We start from the raw sequence: 16,006 nt of genomic DNA, 5'->3' as shown, positions 1-16,006 counted from the left end.
GGGGGGGGCGGGCAGCAGGAGGTTCAGAATCGAACAAACGTGGCATCAATTTGCCGGACAGTTGGGAGGGCCAGCATGATTTTGCGCCGGTACTGGGGATCCTTCTGCAAAGGGTTTCGCTCCAGATACACAGTTTCCAAGTTCTTCGCTCCTTTCAGCTCATCCAGGTCACTCCAGCTCTCGACGAGATTATCGTTCATCTGCAGAGCACATACAGGCACACTCACACAAACAGATACTCCCAAGCTAGGCCTGGTTCGCAGCAACCTCACCACACCGATGCTGCTCAGGAGGGTTACTCCTATCCAGGGGTAGCAACGCTGTACAGTCTTCATGCACATATATGACGACCCAGTCTACATGATTGTTCTCCCCCTGTAATCTCCGAGATATGCTTTCCCATCTCACTCCAGGCCTCGCTAATCACCTCCAGCTTCCCCACGCTGTCCCGGGTTGACAGTCAAACACTCCCCCCTTCAGACAGCGTATCCAGTCCAACCAGTGTGCTGGGAAAGACCCAGCAAGACCCCGAGACACTCTTTATACAGTGTCCCAGTCCATACACTGTTCATGTAAGGGTTGGAAATCCTTATGTCAAGATTTGCTTCCACTGGGACATCTATCTTTGCTTTCATGACTTCCCAAGAAACATTAAAAAAGGTCCCGAACTGATGTGAGAAGTGACATTTTTCCTCTCCCCTTTACATCACTTCCCCATGAAAACTGCTTCTGCCCTCTGGAGAAAGCGCCACTCTCCGATTCATGCTCTGCTCCTGCCAGCCCAGGAGCTGCCTCATTGCTGGCACTGCAAAGGAATTCCCATGCGAGTGGATGAACGCTTCAAATGTCTGGCAAGGACACCAACTGTGCAAGGCTGGACATGCTGTCCAATCCAGAGAATCATAGAATGGTTCAGGTTGGAAGGGACCTTAAAGATCATCTAGTCCAACCCCCCTGCCCTGGGCAGGGACACCTCCCACCAGCCCAGGCTGCTCAGAGCCCTGTCCAACCTGGCCTTGAACACCTCCAGGGATGGGGCAGCCACAGCTTCTCTGGGCAACCTGCACCAGGGGCTCACCACCCGCACAGGGATTTATCTCATCTAAATCTCCCCTCTTCCAGTTTGAAGCCATTCCCCCATATCTTATCACTCCATGCCCTTGTAAAAAGTCCCTCTCCAGCTTTCCTGTAGGTGCCCTTCAGCATTATTTCAGCAAAGTGACGTGGCCTTTGGATCTCTCAGTCCCTCCACCGGGAAGGTGGTACTGGGAAATGACTTATATGGCTTCAGCTCTACAGTCAGTGAAAAAAATATAAATTAGTAGATGCAACACTTGTTCACATCAAAGAAAATTCTGTCCTGCTCTTTATCAAAAAGCACATCACCTCTTTTTTAAAAAAAAAAGAGTGTTAAAGTGGAAAAAAGCCAGGAGGGCACTTTCTGGGTTCAGCTAACAGATCTTGGCCAATGCTCTGGTTTGACAAAGGACTCTAAACAAACAAGTGTTTTTGCAAAGGAAGTCCAATGAGGTTAGGATCTTCCCTTTACTTTCTGGAAAACAAGTGGAAACAGCTGTGCAATGCCACCTTCTCTAAGCAGAGCAACAGAAAAAAGGAAGACTGGAGGAAATTGCAAAGGATGATGACAGGTCCCAAGCCAGCCACACCACACTGTCTCATTTTTACCGCCCAAAAGATGTCATGGCAAATGGGCTTCTCAGCTCCTGTTATTTAAAGAGTTACTTATGGCATAGGCACTGCCAGATAACACCACTGCTAAGCCACACTGCAAGATGAGGAAAATGGGCCAAGTAGCCCAGACTCCAGGCTCTAACTTGGTATCATTTGCAGCTACTTTCCACTCCTTTTATCTCAGCCTCTGCTCAAGAGTTGAAATAACTGAACTCCAAACAACAGCCATTAAGCAGCACAACTCTTATTCTCAGCCTTGACAGGCAGAAATTCTGTATGAGCTACAGCACATGCCAACTCCTGAACATCTGCTGCATTTTGCCCCCCAAACACGAGCAGATTTGTACACAGCTCCCAAACACGGCAGGATACTGATGTTTCAGGAGGCAGTGTGTCTGTGTATTTCCTGACCAGACTTACGAATGACAAAGGGCTCCGCTATTTAGGCTGCCAGAAACAAACAGAAGCAACCCTAAACAGTTACCTGCCTCACAGAACTGGAAGTAAACCAGAAGACAGTTTAATTTCCTTCATATTTATAATGACATGAACATATCGACTCTGCTCTAAACAGGCAGTGTGATCTGGCACAGTGGTGAGACAGGATCAGCTCCCCCATTACACTGTCATGATCACTTCAAGAAAGATGAGATTGGCAAAAATAGGACACAGTCGGGCTGCTCCATAACCATCACAAGCATGAAGGGAGGGCCTATCTCCTGGATAGAGACAGGTTCATTGCCAGTAAGCAAAGCCCTGCAAAGATTTTTTTTTTTCTAAGCTCAACTCTTTCCTTAGGGGAAACCATCATCTATACTGTATCCATGCAGACTGTCAAGCTGGTCACCAGAACAAGAAGAGTTTACTCCAAGACACACACGTATACCACCCTCCTGCTGCTCCCCACCAGAAGGGTTTCTTTCACCATCGTACAGACATTTTCCAGGAGCAGCCCCAGCCTGCGCTTACCCAGAATTCCTGCAGCTCTGTTAGGTGACTGATATTTTCAATCTTCTTGATTCTGTTGGATGCAATGTCCAGCATTGTGAGTTTGTTCTAGACAAGCAAACACAAAAACATTAGACAGTATTTTCTTTCCTCTTTTCCTTCCCACTTTTTGCAGGCCCAGAGGTGGAAATTGTCAGAAGCAAAGACACATTATTACCAGCTGCTTACACGCAGTGCAAGAACTCTCACTGCCTAAATATAGCGTGGAAAACTGTTTTTAATTAAGCTGGGTTACTGACCTCCCAAGAACCCATGTGACAAAAATGAAAGCAATTACTACCCGATGGCAACTGTCAGCCAGGGGCTCCTAAAAAGTGAGCTTTCCTCGTAGTACCGTAAGAGGAGGTATCCATTAAAAATCAGATTGTAAGTGTCCTCTTGAGAAGCAGAGCTGAACGAAGTTTTTGCAGCTGGCAACTCAACAGCTTTAGAAAAGGGTTGGGGTTTTTTCTGCCTTTCACACAGCCAGCTAAGTTCCAGATTGTCTGTGCTCTCTGACAATGGCATCTACTGTTGGGTGAGAATGAAAGCGCTACAGGCTTCTGTAGCTTGTGCTTCCCCTTCCCAGGTCACAAAAACAATTCTACTCCAGAAGATCTGGAGGAGCTCACATTGTTCTCCAGTCCCTCGATGACTTCGATGCCGTTGTGGCTGAGGTACAACTCTCGCAAATTCACCAAGCTCTGCAGTCCCTCAATCTTGGTCAGACGGTTATTCTGAAAGTGTAACAGCAGTTTAAGTCCACTCTAAACAAACCAAAACCCAAGCAAGTCACCAGAGAAAAAGCATTTCTCTGAAGTGTGAATGGGAAGGGGAAACAGTCTGCTTGGGTCCACACTGATCTCATGAGCTCAGCTCGTTTGATCTCCGTACCACGAATGCACAAAGAAGTTCCACGGGAGCCAAAGTCTCAAAGTTTAGAAGAAGTAGACTCTGACTTTCCCATCAAAAGTTGCAGCCTGAAAGTTTTCCACTTGGTTTCTTTAGAAACAACAGGCCTATATATTAATAGCGTGCATTTTGTAGGTCTTTTTAAATGGAATGATCAGAAGGGAAGTTACAACACTTCAATCCCAACACACTCTGCTGTACCTAATTCTTTACTCCTATAGAATAATGACACAAACAGGTACTACAACGTGTAGCGAGTACACTTTCCTTACTAACGGTTGTAAGAGACATTAGGCTGCACAGCATTGTCGCACAGATGAGGAGGAGATTCAATGAAAGAAATTAGTTGAGTATCTTTTATTCCACCTTTGAAAAAGGAAGAAACTTTCCATACACTCATTAAGGACAGATTTCATCTAGCACAGGGTTGTTCACATTTCTTCCCTCTTCGCGAAGACAGTAGCGACACTGAGCCCACTGCCATTATAACAACTTACCTGGGGTAACTAATTTGATGTTATTGAAATGTATTAGGAAACAGTATTTCAGGAAGGAAATGGGGAATAACACTCATTTCCTGCTCTCTCTTTCATAAAAATCAAAGACTTGTTTTATCATTTCATCAGTGTCTGTCAATCTCATTTAGTACGAAAGGATGAGAAAAAACAGCACAGAGACTATCAAACCTTCTTCCAGTAGAGGAGTTTGACTCAAACACTTAAGACCTGCTGAATCAGAAGAGCTTATAAATTACAAGGTGGTTCAAAACACAGCAGTACAAAGTAGAATCAATACCTGTATGCTGAGCACAGTCAGGTTTGTCAGCGCATCCAAGTTCTGGAGCTTGGTGATTTTATTCTTTCCAAGGAACAGACTGTCAAGATTAGCCAAGGTGTCAATGTTTTCAATTGCCTGCAAAATGCCCAAAGGAGACAGTGCTATTGCTGGGATGCAAACGCTGCAACCTGTACATGCAGTTGGCATTTTATAGCCTTGACCCGTGGAGCTGCACTCCTGAGAAACACGAGCTTGCCAAATCCACAATGCAAAGCGCACACAAGGTATGCCCCAAGAGCAGAGTAAGGACTTTCTGCAGTGACAGCAAACCTCAGCCCATGTGACAGGTGGCTTGTGGCACTACTATTTGCTGATTTTCAGCAAGGGTCACATCTCTGTCCCAGCTGTTGTCTCCACTGTCCAGGCAGCAAGAGCAGAGAATGGAAAGGCACAGGGAGCGCTTGAAAGTGACACTCCCTGGGCCATGACGTGTATCCAGGGCAGGAGATACTAATTTGTGAAGCAGAAAAAAATCTGTCACTAGTGAATGGAAAGAGAATCTGGGAGGAGAAAATACAATTTGCAAATTTAGTCCTGACCATCAGTGACCGCATAACATGGTCAGAGGCATGCTGTTTAGCATCTCTGCACAACAGTTGCTCTGTCAGAAGCAAGGTTAACTGTCTCTTGGGTGTATGTGTTAATTTATGTAACTGCTGGCTATATATTCATGCTACTGGCAGAACACACACATACTAAGTGATGTACATATTTTAAATATACATGCTACTGGCAGGACATAGACACTATACCAGTTTAAGTCCTGAGCTCAGCTTTCAGTGGGAGAAAATAAGGATCCCTGTGAGGCATCAAGAAGAACCATATTCTTTGTTTACAGAAATAAAGAATGGTGCCCTTCCTTAAGGGTACCAGAAAGCACAAACAGAAGAGAGAAAAAAGGGCAAGAAAAGGGGAAAAAGGTGGGCTTAGAAAGGGCTCCTGTAAACAGAAGGAAAGAAAACAAAATGGTTTTTTTGCATGGTAAAGTCTCTCAATTCAAAAAAAGGTGCTGTTAAAAGAGACAAGAATCTTAAAAACAGACTTCGCCTCACAGCAGAACAGTAATATGGATACAGAAGCACACACAGCTGTGCATCTGTGCTCAAGTACCTTGTGACATTCAGCTTTTCCACATTTTCTTGCCTGGAAGAGTTTCAGGGACTAGTAGTGCTGGTGAGATAGGCCACTGAGTCCTAGCACCACTTAGATTACTCTGTGTGTGTGTGCGCGCACGCACGTGTGCACATTTACCCATGTGTGTATGAAGGAAGGAAGAGGAAGATGGATGCAGACACACACACTGTGTGTTCATACACTCTGGAAAGGAAAGCAGCTCTTCAAGCTCTATCCCACAAGTGCCAACAGATTCAACATAAGGTGTTTAGCAGCAGACTGGGGTTCACCCTCCTTCTAGCCTGCGGACTTACTACCCCTGTTTTGACCTAGCAAGAAAATGATAGATTTGGGCAGCTACCCCAGCCCTGAGGAGGAAATACTTGTGACTCTCAGGATACTCATAAGAAAGAGTCAGGACAAAAATGCTACTTAAAGCTATGAAAAAGCCACACTTAAGAGAGAGTATCAAACAGATGGACATGAGGGGAGAAAAACCTAAGGAACAAATAATGAAGTGCCTGTCTTACAGCTGCCTCAGTCCAGCTTTGGAAAAAAAAGCATGAAATGCATCAGCTCAAGCACAAAGTTCTGCTTCCCCACCATTCACACAAAAGGAAGAGAACTACAAGTGCTTAGTACGTCATGACACACTCTGAAAGGTCAGAGTGTGCTGCAAAATGACTAAGACGGCATTACTGCACAAGCTTTAATGCACAGGGGATGGGTACGTCAGGCCCCTCCGAGCCAAGAACGCTGCCTGAACAGACAGTCCATGTAAAGCGCATAGCCAGCCCACCCTGCCAAGAGAAAACTATTAAAAGAGTTTTAGGTGTCCTCAAATAACATGAGATGTATTTCTTCATGCCTAGCCTAGGCACAGGTTAGTCACTCCAGTAAAGCAATTAGAAGCATGCAGCAGTGCTGTTTGAGGAAGCCAAAATAGAATTAACAGATGAACAGAAAAAAATGTGAAATATAAAGTAATTTAAGAAGCTTGTGTTACCCATACGGTAATAACCAGGTTTTTTGGTTGTTTTGTTAATATGCTCAGGCTCAACACTGAGAAAACACACATAAAATACATCTAACCTAATTGTTTAAAAGATATTCTTTGGCTTGACAACACTGGTGATAATGTACCGCCTAAGTATCAATTCAGAAACCTAGCTGGATTTATTTTTTTTTTTCCAGAGGGTAACAATGCTTACCTATGGAATACAATAGTTTTGCTTAACCCAGCTTTTGAAATCAGTAAGGTTACCTTACTGAAATCAATAAGGAGTGTGCTTCGCCTGTTATGTTTCTGAGCAAAGGGAAGTGCATCTCTCTAACTCATGTTCCCCCAACCTGTGCAAACTCTAAGGTTCCTAATCACTTATGTGATCAGGCCAATGTTCTCACAGTCTAGATTTATTCTCGTAAATAATTTAATTTTCAAAGTAGAAATTTGTTTGGATGGAAAGGAATTTAGTCCAGTTTAGCTTTAGGAGCAAAATAAAATGTTTCCAGTTCATAAAAGCAGCACACATTTCTGCTTTAAAAGACTGTTTATAATAGCTGAAGTTTCACTCCTCTCTAGAAGAGGTGTGCTTCCAAAAGGCTTGAAATACAGAGGACAAATGGTTCTTTTCCTAATTTGCTCTTTCAGCATAACAAGTAATTTTTCAGAGATTGTAAAGGCGGAGCACCAATTTAAGCAATTTTCAGGTTGAAATGCACTCATCTGTCACAAGTATTTTCTAAAGCCTATGTAATTGAAAAAGCTTCTAAAAAATTAATAGTTATTTTAATGTCTCCTTAAAGACAGGAGAGACTACTCAGAACTGCTTTCCTTTAAGTGGCACAGATTTTACATCACCTAAATTGAGAAAGTCACAAACTGCACAATAAAAATCCACAGTAATCAGCAGTACAGTACCAGGTTTTTGAGGTATTTCAGAGGAAAGCCTCAAGAAAATCTTTTTCCTGAGTGAGACTAGCCTGCTATGTCTCTCATTAATTACACATACAAATCAAACTAGAATTAAATTTGCATTCGATAGGTTTTATTGAAACAGTGCCAGCCTCTAGGAAGGCAAGAGAAAACAGTAATTGCTAGTTTTGACAGGCTTGGCTCTCTAGCAGGAGGAAACCATCATCTGCAAAAGGCAACACACAGGGGATGTACGAGTTCATTAAAGAGAAATTCATAAATAGTAATTTAGTGGCCAGGCACTACATGCATACATAATTAAAGGATCCAGCATGCGCAGCAAATAAGCAATTACACATTAAATGACTGGAACAATAAAAAGAACAAAATTGCAAGTTAAAGTCAATGAAGTGCATTTTCAGAAAAGGCTAATCCCAAGCCAAAGAGCTCAAAACTCTCCAGCTAACATCTTGTAGAACAAGCCTACCCGAATTCGATTGGATCCCAACTCTAACATCTGTAGCATCTGCAAGTTGCTCAAATTCTCAATTTTGCCAATTTTGTTGTTGACAAGGAAGAGTTTTTTAAGTTGGGTAAGTCGATCTAGTCCTTCAATGTGTCGCAGAACGTTAAAGGAGATGTCCAGGATCCTGAGGTAAAACAAAACAAAGGTCTCTTCAGTCCATCAGTCACGGATGACTCTGGAAGAGGCACTTGTAAATTGGCGGGGGACCTCAATATCTGCAGAGATCAAGCACTTTGCTAGGCCTTGAATCTAGAGTCATAAGTGACATTTCTTTTTATCAGAAATGACAACAAATATAACTTTCAAAATACTTTTACAGTGTGTCAGAGGAATAAAAAATTAAAATAAAAATCCTGCAGAAGATAGCCATAATTTTGTCAAGCCGTGGAGCTACCACCATGGGAGGAAGTCAGTCTTCAGTACTACATATTCCTTGGGAAAGGTACGTGCCTACAAGATCTGCCTCTGACAGGACAACCTCAAAGCCTCCCATCAGCATGAAGCAGTTAAGACTGTGGAAAGTAGGACAGTCGTCCTCACCCCCATGAGAACAGTGTTGTAATGTACCTCCAGAGCGATCACAGACAAGTGCAGGAACTGGGAAGAGCACTACTCCTTCCCTAACACACCCCCCCCCCAAAAGTCCTAATCTCAACTGAAATCTTTTGTCATTTTCTGCAGGAATAAAAGACGTTATACAGAGCTCTCACTGCCAAGAGCAAGGGGTGCCTGAGCGCTTCCACACCCACAGAGAAGCTGCAACCACCGATCATTCTCGCTGCTTTATACAACACACATTTCACTTCCAGCTTACTATCCCTGGTGAGCTTCAGGATTATGAAACTAATTTACTCCACAGGTGAAATACCAATGGAGAACAGACATTATCCTTCACAGAGCACCCAAATGAATCATGAGAAAGGCCTGGGTGATACACACTGGAGTAAGTACAGCGTGAGTAACTCAGTAAACCACCCCCAACCTAATGCTGGTGATTCCCCTGGACTCACTCAAGTTCCACTAGAGACTCCAAGTTCTCAATCTTCCGAATTTGATTGTCGTAGAGATCCAGTTCCCGCAAGGTCTGCAATTGCTCCAGGTTCTCAATGTGCTTAATCAAATTCTGACGGAGACAAAGAGTCTAGTAGTTGGGGAAAAGTTTAAAAACAAACAGGAAAACAGATATGAATGACAGCATGTAATGCCTTTTGGCATATAGACAATAAGGTTGGTGTTTTTTTTCCCCCATTGGGTTTTGTTTGGTTTGGGTTTTTGTTTTTTAAAGAATCTTTTCTTGTTTTATTCCAACTGTACAGAAACAGATCTTTTTACCACAAAGATGGTCAGACACTAGAACAGCAGCCCCGAGAGGCTATGTAATCTCCATCCTTGGAAACACTCAAGAGCTTGACTGGAGAAGACCTTAAGTAACATGCTCTAACGACCCTGCTTTGAGCAGGGGTTTACTAAAGACCTCCAGAGGCCCTTTCCAATCAACATTATTCTATGTTAAGCCTACTGTGCAAGTACAGAAGGTGTCTCTTAGGATGTGTGTTGTCTCTCATCCGCTTTCAAAACCAACTTGCAAAACCCCAGGATCTTTCTTACTACTTGACAAATGGGGAAACACTACCTCCTTCAGTTAAACATGAAGTGTAAACATTAGGATCTCAGCCAAAGAGACTCCTCTATCTGTCCTCTTATAGGTTAGGTATACAAAATCTCCAGTTCCAATTCCTCAGGGCTGTTACCTTCACTTTCTTGAGCACCTCAAATCCTTCAATCTTCCCAATTCGGAAATGGTTCAAGTCAACATCCTGAAAGAGAAATAGAGTGATTCAGCAGTTGTTTCAAAACACTCTTCAAAGATCACCCTGGTACTTTGTTCTAAGGAAAAGTAGTCTTACAAAATGCGCAGCTCATTAAAACTTCCCTTCAAAGAGCTTGTGAAAGTTGGGTTTGGCACATAATTTTACCACCACAGGTGAAGCACGTGGCCGAAGCTTGTCAACGGCAAACACAGTATCTGCAAAAAGGCAACAGCCCTTTCCTCAGTCTGGGCACTGTTTCACCAAAATCTGAAATCTTTTACAGTAAATTCTGAATTTACTGAGGCAAATTCTGCTGTTTAGCATGAATAAAGCATTGCATAAAATTCTCTTACCACTTTGTTAAGACTTAACTGGAACGCACCCACCTTTCTATTTCCAGTTCCAGGCCTCAGATGAACAGGAACCACCGATAGTTCAAATAATCTGGTGGTTCTGTGAACACTAACTCTGTTAACAATCAGCTGATCCATTTCACATCTGTGCTGTCCAGCCCCAGTCCCAGTTTTGCAGGGCAGTCAAGGAGAAATAGAGCACTTCACCACCCAAGCTCAAAAGCTCTCCAGCTGACAGGCTCATGAGGCTGCCAATGCCAAGGCACAAGGCTGGTTAAGTAGCTGTGCCTATTACAGATCATGGGTCTGACACGAACAATCACTTCATTAAAAATATTCTCACAAAAGCTCGTAGCCTGTCAATAATGCTTGTAGCATAGCCCCGCTTTCAGTGCCTCCATGCTCAATTTAAAATTCTAAATTACTAACAGAACGTTTCAGCTACTGATCAAGAATAAAACACCTCTACTTCTAGTCTAAAGGCTCTGAATCAATTCTGGGTAAGATCATGACAGCCAGCACCTTCAGAAAAATTATATATTTTAACCAGGTTTCAATACTTGCCTTTGCCTACCTTTTCCTCCCTGCTATATAAAGCCCATAAGGACAAAAATCTGTCTTTACCTCAGCTTCTGGGTCCAGGCTAATCGTCTCCATGTCCACTGGTGTCTCTGCTTCTCCTGCAGGAGAAACAAATACATTAAACTTCTGATACCTGACAGCTAAAGGCAAGGTAACAATGGGTAACATCTGGAGAGACAAAGGGAGTAAATGCTCCTCAGAAGAAGAAAAACATGAGATGCACAGTTCAGATGTTCTGCTGCATTAAAAATATACTTCACCTATTTGGCTTTCATTGTGACACCTAGTCATGAAAAGAAACCAACAGAATTTCATGCCTGGATGCAAAAGATAGAAAGAACAGCACCTTCTCCAGACTGCCTCTGTGGCTGCTGAATACTGCGGGCGTAAGACTGATCTGGGCAGGATTCCTTTTCTTTACACTTAAGGCCATCACCCCTCTGAGGATATACCATCCAAAGCATCTATGCTTCTCCGACAACCTAACATTGCCAAGAAGGAATCTAACGATAGTGCCAGGAATGACCAAGCATCTCGGCAATCCCACCCTTCCGCTTTTCTTTCATAAATATTGCCAGTTTATGTCAATGTTATGCACACTTTGGCATGGATCTCCCTTCTTTTGTTTGGCTGAACTCACTGATATGCTAGAAAAACCTTATCACGCTGCATACATTTTCTTGGGAAATGCCTTTATAGCTCCGGAAGACAGCCCAACATTTGCTGTGCTTCTATGATAGCACCAGAGGGAGCAAAGTTTACTGAATAGATTCATGCTGAATAATTCATGCCTGATTCCCATTTGTTGAAGATGGTGTTGATGGTTGCATCAATTTCCAGTTGAAGTCTAATTTGACTTTGCCAAACAGACATAAAACACGCAACCCCTTTCCACTTCATGGGTGTACCTTCTGTATGTACTACCAAAAAAATCAAGGAACTTTACAGTCAAATCCCAAAGGCTTTTGTGTTAACTCCTGCATTACTGTATGCAAGCTCATCCCATTAACCCAGAAGTAGTGACTGCTTTTATAGCCCAGCATGCTTACAGCACCCTTATAAATGCCAAATGTCTCCTATACTTAACAAGTGTTTTTCCTAGTGATGCTCGGCACTGTAAGTAGTATTGTAAGGATGAACAATACAAGCATTACAATTTTTAATACTGCCATCAAACTCCAAGGTTTTGACAGCTCCATGCACCATCATTTACCTTGCTGTATTTGGGCTACTGCTCTTGCCTGGGCCTTCAAACAGGAAAGAGCACTAACTGAACCGACTCATGGCAGTTAAGACTGAAAGGCAATCCTTTGTCCCTCAGCTTTTAATGTTCTTCATAGCATAAATTAGCAGGGAGCCCAAAGTACACTTTGAGGATGCAAAATGAGCTGGTAGGCTTGGTAACATTGAATGACATTATAGAAACACCACCAAAACATGCATACATACGCCTATTAGCATTTTAGCAGTGGGCAACACTTGAATTTTCTTAAGTTTTCCTCCAGATCAGGAGCTACACGCTTCAGCAGGGGAGTACGATACCCTACCCTGCTGCTACCAAGGCTGCATCTCTGACCTATTTCTAGGGTGCAAACAGCTGCCAGCATAAAGTGCTCCAAGCCAAACAAGCAGCCTAGCCGAATTTACAGCCAACAGGAATAGAACAGGAGCCCAAGTTTGCAACAACAGTTATTTCAGATATCACATAAAGAAACCAAACTGTTCCCCTTGTATTATGTTCTACTGGCAGTAAGTTAGTGCTCACAGTGAAAGGACTTCTTTTGAGACTTTAAAGTTGTCCAACAGTAAAGCCAGTCATGCACTCAGTAAAAAAAAATTCTTCAACCACGTCAAAAAAATATCATTCGACCTTGTTTTGCTGGCAGGCTTCTCTATAAAATTACATGTTTTATCACAGCACCCGTTACAGACTATTTATACACATTTGGTTTTGGCAAGGTGTTAAGTACTCTGTTCTGGGATCTGTCAAAGCGTAGCTGAGAGTGAAGGAACTTCATCAATACAAGAACATCCCCTCGTATTTTTGTCACGTGGCTTTGAGTGGTTTGAGTGGTTTACCAAGTCCTGGTAAACCCAGCGTGGGAAAAAAGCACACAAATCCAAAGGTGCAAAACCAAATCACACAGGATATGTGTATCGAATTCACTGAGATAAAAGCAATTTAGAACTGAACACAGATGCAACAGCATTTATGTAATAGGGCCAACTCTCATAAAGTTTATGTTGTGTGTATAAAACGCTCTCCGCACAGCAGTCTGAGTGAGATGTGTATACTGATAAATCAGTACTGGTATAAGAAGGTTAAAGGACATTTTCTCTCAAAGAAGAGAAACAAAAATCATTCTAGCAGATTTAGTCCTATTAATTGTCAACCAACATTTCATTTATGAACTAAGTGGACATAAAACACCCTAAACTGACCCTTCTATACAGTTGCTTTACAAACAGAACTGTCATTTCACTTTCATGCAGTATGTATGCAAACAGTGCTTTAGTCCACAATTTTTAATGTAGCAGGTTTCTCAAGGGGAAAAAAAACATTGCTCTGGCAGTGAAGTTACTTAAGCGAATTTTTGTGTAACCCATGCCTGTGAGCTACACAGCTTTGCAGATGTAGGAAAAAAATACGACATTCAGGAAACCAAATTCCGCAGTACGGAACAGTAGTTACTGAGTTATGTAAGTTCACACTACCACAAGCATTTAAAGCAACTAAAAGCCTAACTACACTTTTTAACTGCATATGCATGAAAAATATTATAAATAGCCAAGTTATAAGCTTTCTAGACAGAGGTGCTATTCCTCAGAGAATTAGCTAAATTATAAATTTGAAATTTCAGCTGCTTAAGCTCTTTCTATTTATGATCTTCTGTGAAAAATGTACAAGACGCTTAATTTTCCTTCCAGCTGAGAAGCTCAAAAGCTAGCTGCAGAAAGTAACTCAAATGTTCCAAAATTATTCCTCTGCTTGGTTTCTGCCCTACAAGTTTTCTGAATCCTTTGGCTTCAGTTTGGAAGAAGAAAAAGTAACAATAAAGTCATTACATTAAATGGTATCCAATGTAATTCAGTCACCGAAGCTGTGTCTTTTGCTTGTTTTCATTGGAATGAAAGTATGTCCCTTGAAGTATTTTCTCTAATACTATAATTCCGAGGGGAACAACATAAAAAAATCTAACTGCAAATGCACAGCTAAATTACATCAGCTGAACAAACACTCAGTGTTACTTGCATGCAAAGGAAAACTGCGCCTGACTGATCTGCATTGTGGTATTATCGATCACAGAGAGCTTGGGAGGTACAATTTGCTAGGTGTGCTCTTACACTTTTACAGACTTCACCACATCATCTTTTAATTAATATATAGGTGGCTTTTTTACAATCAACAATGAATTATACCTAGATGAGTTAATTTATAGTTATGAGATGAGATTTAAAATTCTCACAATAATTTTCTAGTTTGGAAAATACTTTTGCAAATTCCAGTGGGCAAGGTTAAGATTAGGAGGGATCTGCAGTAGATACAGTCAAAAAGGATTAAAATTCGCTGCAGAATATTTGCTGTATTATTTCACTTCAATTTCAAGACCAATAATAATCACATGAACATATCTACCAAAAGGATGCTATTACACCTCAGATTGTTAGCCAGCACCAAAAGCCCAGATGATATTGCCACACAGGGTCTTCAGAGATGGAGCTGCTCTGAAAAATTCTACGCAAACTTCTGAAAAGCAAACCCTTCCATCCAACGTGCACAGGCTTCAAGAAGTCTGTCCACATTTCTACCCAGTGTTCTAATACAAATAAAAATAGTTGGCAAAGTTTAAAGTCAAGAGGATTCAAACAGATATAATTTTGATGTCTTGGAATTTTAAATTAAAGAAAAAAAAATGACGTCTTCAATCTATCTAGAAATAGTCTTCACCTTCCAAAGGAATCTGTCAACTCTTTATGTAAAAAAACTATATACGCTAAAGCAGAATTCTGGAAAGCTGTTTCTGTTTATTTCTAACAAACATTTCCAGCATCTTTCCACAGAATGTTACTCCATTTCCACATAAAAAGTATGAATAAAGGTGTTTTGCCTTTTGATATTAAAGATTTCAAAGACCAATGTGGATGGATAACTAAGAAAAAAAAAAAGGTCTCGTATCAGCGATTCCATAAAAAAAGGCAAATTTTAGCAGTGATAACACTATCATTTATTTTTATTTAAAGAAGATTGCTCTAGGGCAGATTCACGTTGTTCACTAACATCGATACAACCATCATGCAGCCACAAGAAACAAAGGAATGGTACCAGAATACTACCGTACAGACTGGTAAGACGACACTTCCTAACACGATCATTTAGGTTGGCAAAGTACCTGTGGAGTTCTCACCATTCTGCTCATCTCTCAGGCTTTGCTGACTGAGGTCTGTTACTAAGCGAACTGCTTGCTTCTTCCCTTCTTCGTCTCCAGACTCCTCTGACTCAATCCGCTTATCAACTGTGTAAGATACACAATAGCAGAATTACACTATTTTCAGCAGTGGGGTGGGGGGAAGAAGCAGGCAGATATAATAACCAGGATTCACATATACCACTAATGCAGTTAGTAGAAATCCTAAGTTAACTAAATGAAAGGTTTAGTCTTAAATAAAAGGCCTCTTACCCCTTGTTTCTACTTTGATTTTGGATGCACTTTTTCCTCCCATCACATCTTCCTAAAACCAACAATCTGGGAAGAAGACTGGAGGAAAAAGGAAATTTCTTAGATCAATGAAGTGCAATTCCAAAGATTACGGAGATGGAATTAGAACTATTACATTTTAAAAGCCTTTAGAAAAAAAAAAAAAATCAGTATCATGTACAATAGTACCGATGACACAAAGAAGTGAAGGCATCAAAAATAAGTAAAAGATCCCTGAAGATAAAAGTAACCGTATCCCCAGCACAACCTGCGAGAGCTCTTCACCGTTTACCCAGACACAACTCTAGTGGCCACCCTGCCGCTAGGGACCTAAAGCTATTCTTCGCCCCCCCCTCAGTATTTCCTCTCGTTTCACGGGGCGACTGAGGAAAAGCAATGCCATGCCAGGGGATTTCTTTCTTGTTATCTTTAATTTTTACGTCACGGTCATCTCAACAAACACACATCTTCCACCTCGCGCAAGTGGAGCCCCCGGGGAAGGGGAAGTCACCACGCCATGCCCCAGGTAACACACACACCGCCGCCCCAAGCCTGCCCCGGCTCCGCGGGCCGCCACGGCC

At 42.0% G+C, this 16,006-nt stretch overlaps 2 protein-coding genes across 2 annotated transcripts in view; one reads left to right on the top strand and one right to left on the bottom strand.

The window, feature by feature from the left end:
* PPP1R7 (protein phosphatase 1, regulatory subunit 7) overlaps window positions 1–15,486 on the bottom strand; it is a 15,679-nt gene extending 193 nt beyond the window's left edge. The window contains exons 1-10 of the mRNA XM_009893070.1: window positions 15,408–15,486; window positions 15,120–15,242; window positions 10,771–10,826; window positions 9,734–9,799; window positions 8,993–9,123; window positions 7,944–8,106; window positions 4,387–4,503; window positions 3,312–3,416; window positions 2,662–2,748; window positions 1–200 (exon numbers count right to left, since the gene is read on the bottom strand). The exon at window positions 1–200 is cut by the window's left edge and continues 193 nt beyond it. Coding sequence (XP_009891372.1) covers window positions 24–200; window positions 2,662–2,748; window positions 3,312–3,416; window positions 4,387–4,503; window positions 7,944–8,106; window positions 8,993–9,123; window positions 9,734–9,799; window positions 10,771–10,826; window positions 15,120–15,242; window positions 15,408–15,450 — 1,068 coding nt within the window. The 5' untranslated portion in view covers window positions 15,451–15,486 and the 3' untranslated portion in view covers window positions 1–23. The remainder of the gene's footprint in view (window positions 201–2,661; window positions 2,749–3,311; window positions 3,417–4,386; window positions 4,504–7,943; window positions 8,107–8,992; window positions 9,124–9,733; window positions 9,800–10,770; window positions 10,827–15,119; window positions 15,243–15,407) is intronic.
* A 456-nt stretch (window positions 15,487–15,942) lies between these two features.
* Window positions 15,943–16,006, top strand: part of PASK (PAS domain containing serine/threonine kinase) — a 21,144-nt gene continuing 21,080 nt past the window's right edge. The window contains exon 1 of the mRNA XM_009893085.1: window positions 15,943–15,951. Within this exon, the coding sequence (XP_009891387.1) occupies window positions 15,943–15,951 (9 nt within the window). The remainder of the gene's footprint in view (window positions 15,952–16,006) is intronic.

This window comes from Charadrius vociferus, unplaced genomic scaffold (assembly GCF_000708025.1).
Source record: "Charadrius vociferus isolate BGI_N301 unplaced genomic scaffold, ASM70802v2 scaffold559, whole genome shotgun sequence".
In the NCBI taxonomy this organism is placed as follows: domain Eukaryota; kingdom Metazoa; phylum Chordata; class Aves; order Charadriiformes; family Charadriidae; genus Charadrius; species Charadrius vociferus.
The sequence above is the reverse complement of the archived record's forward strand: the minus strand, read 5'-3'. Positions and strand labels throughout refer to the sequence as shown.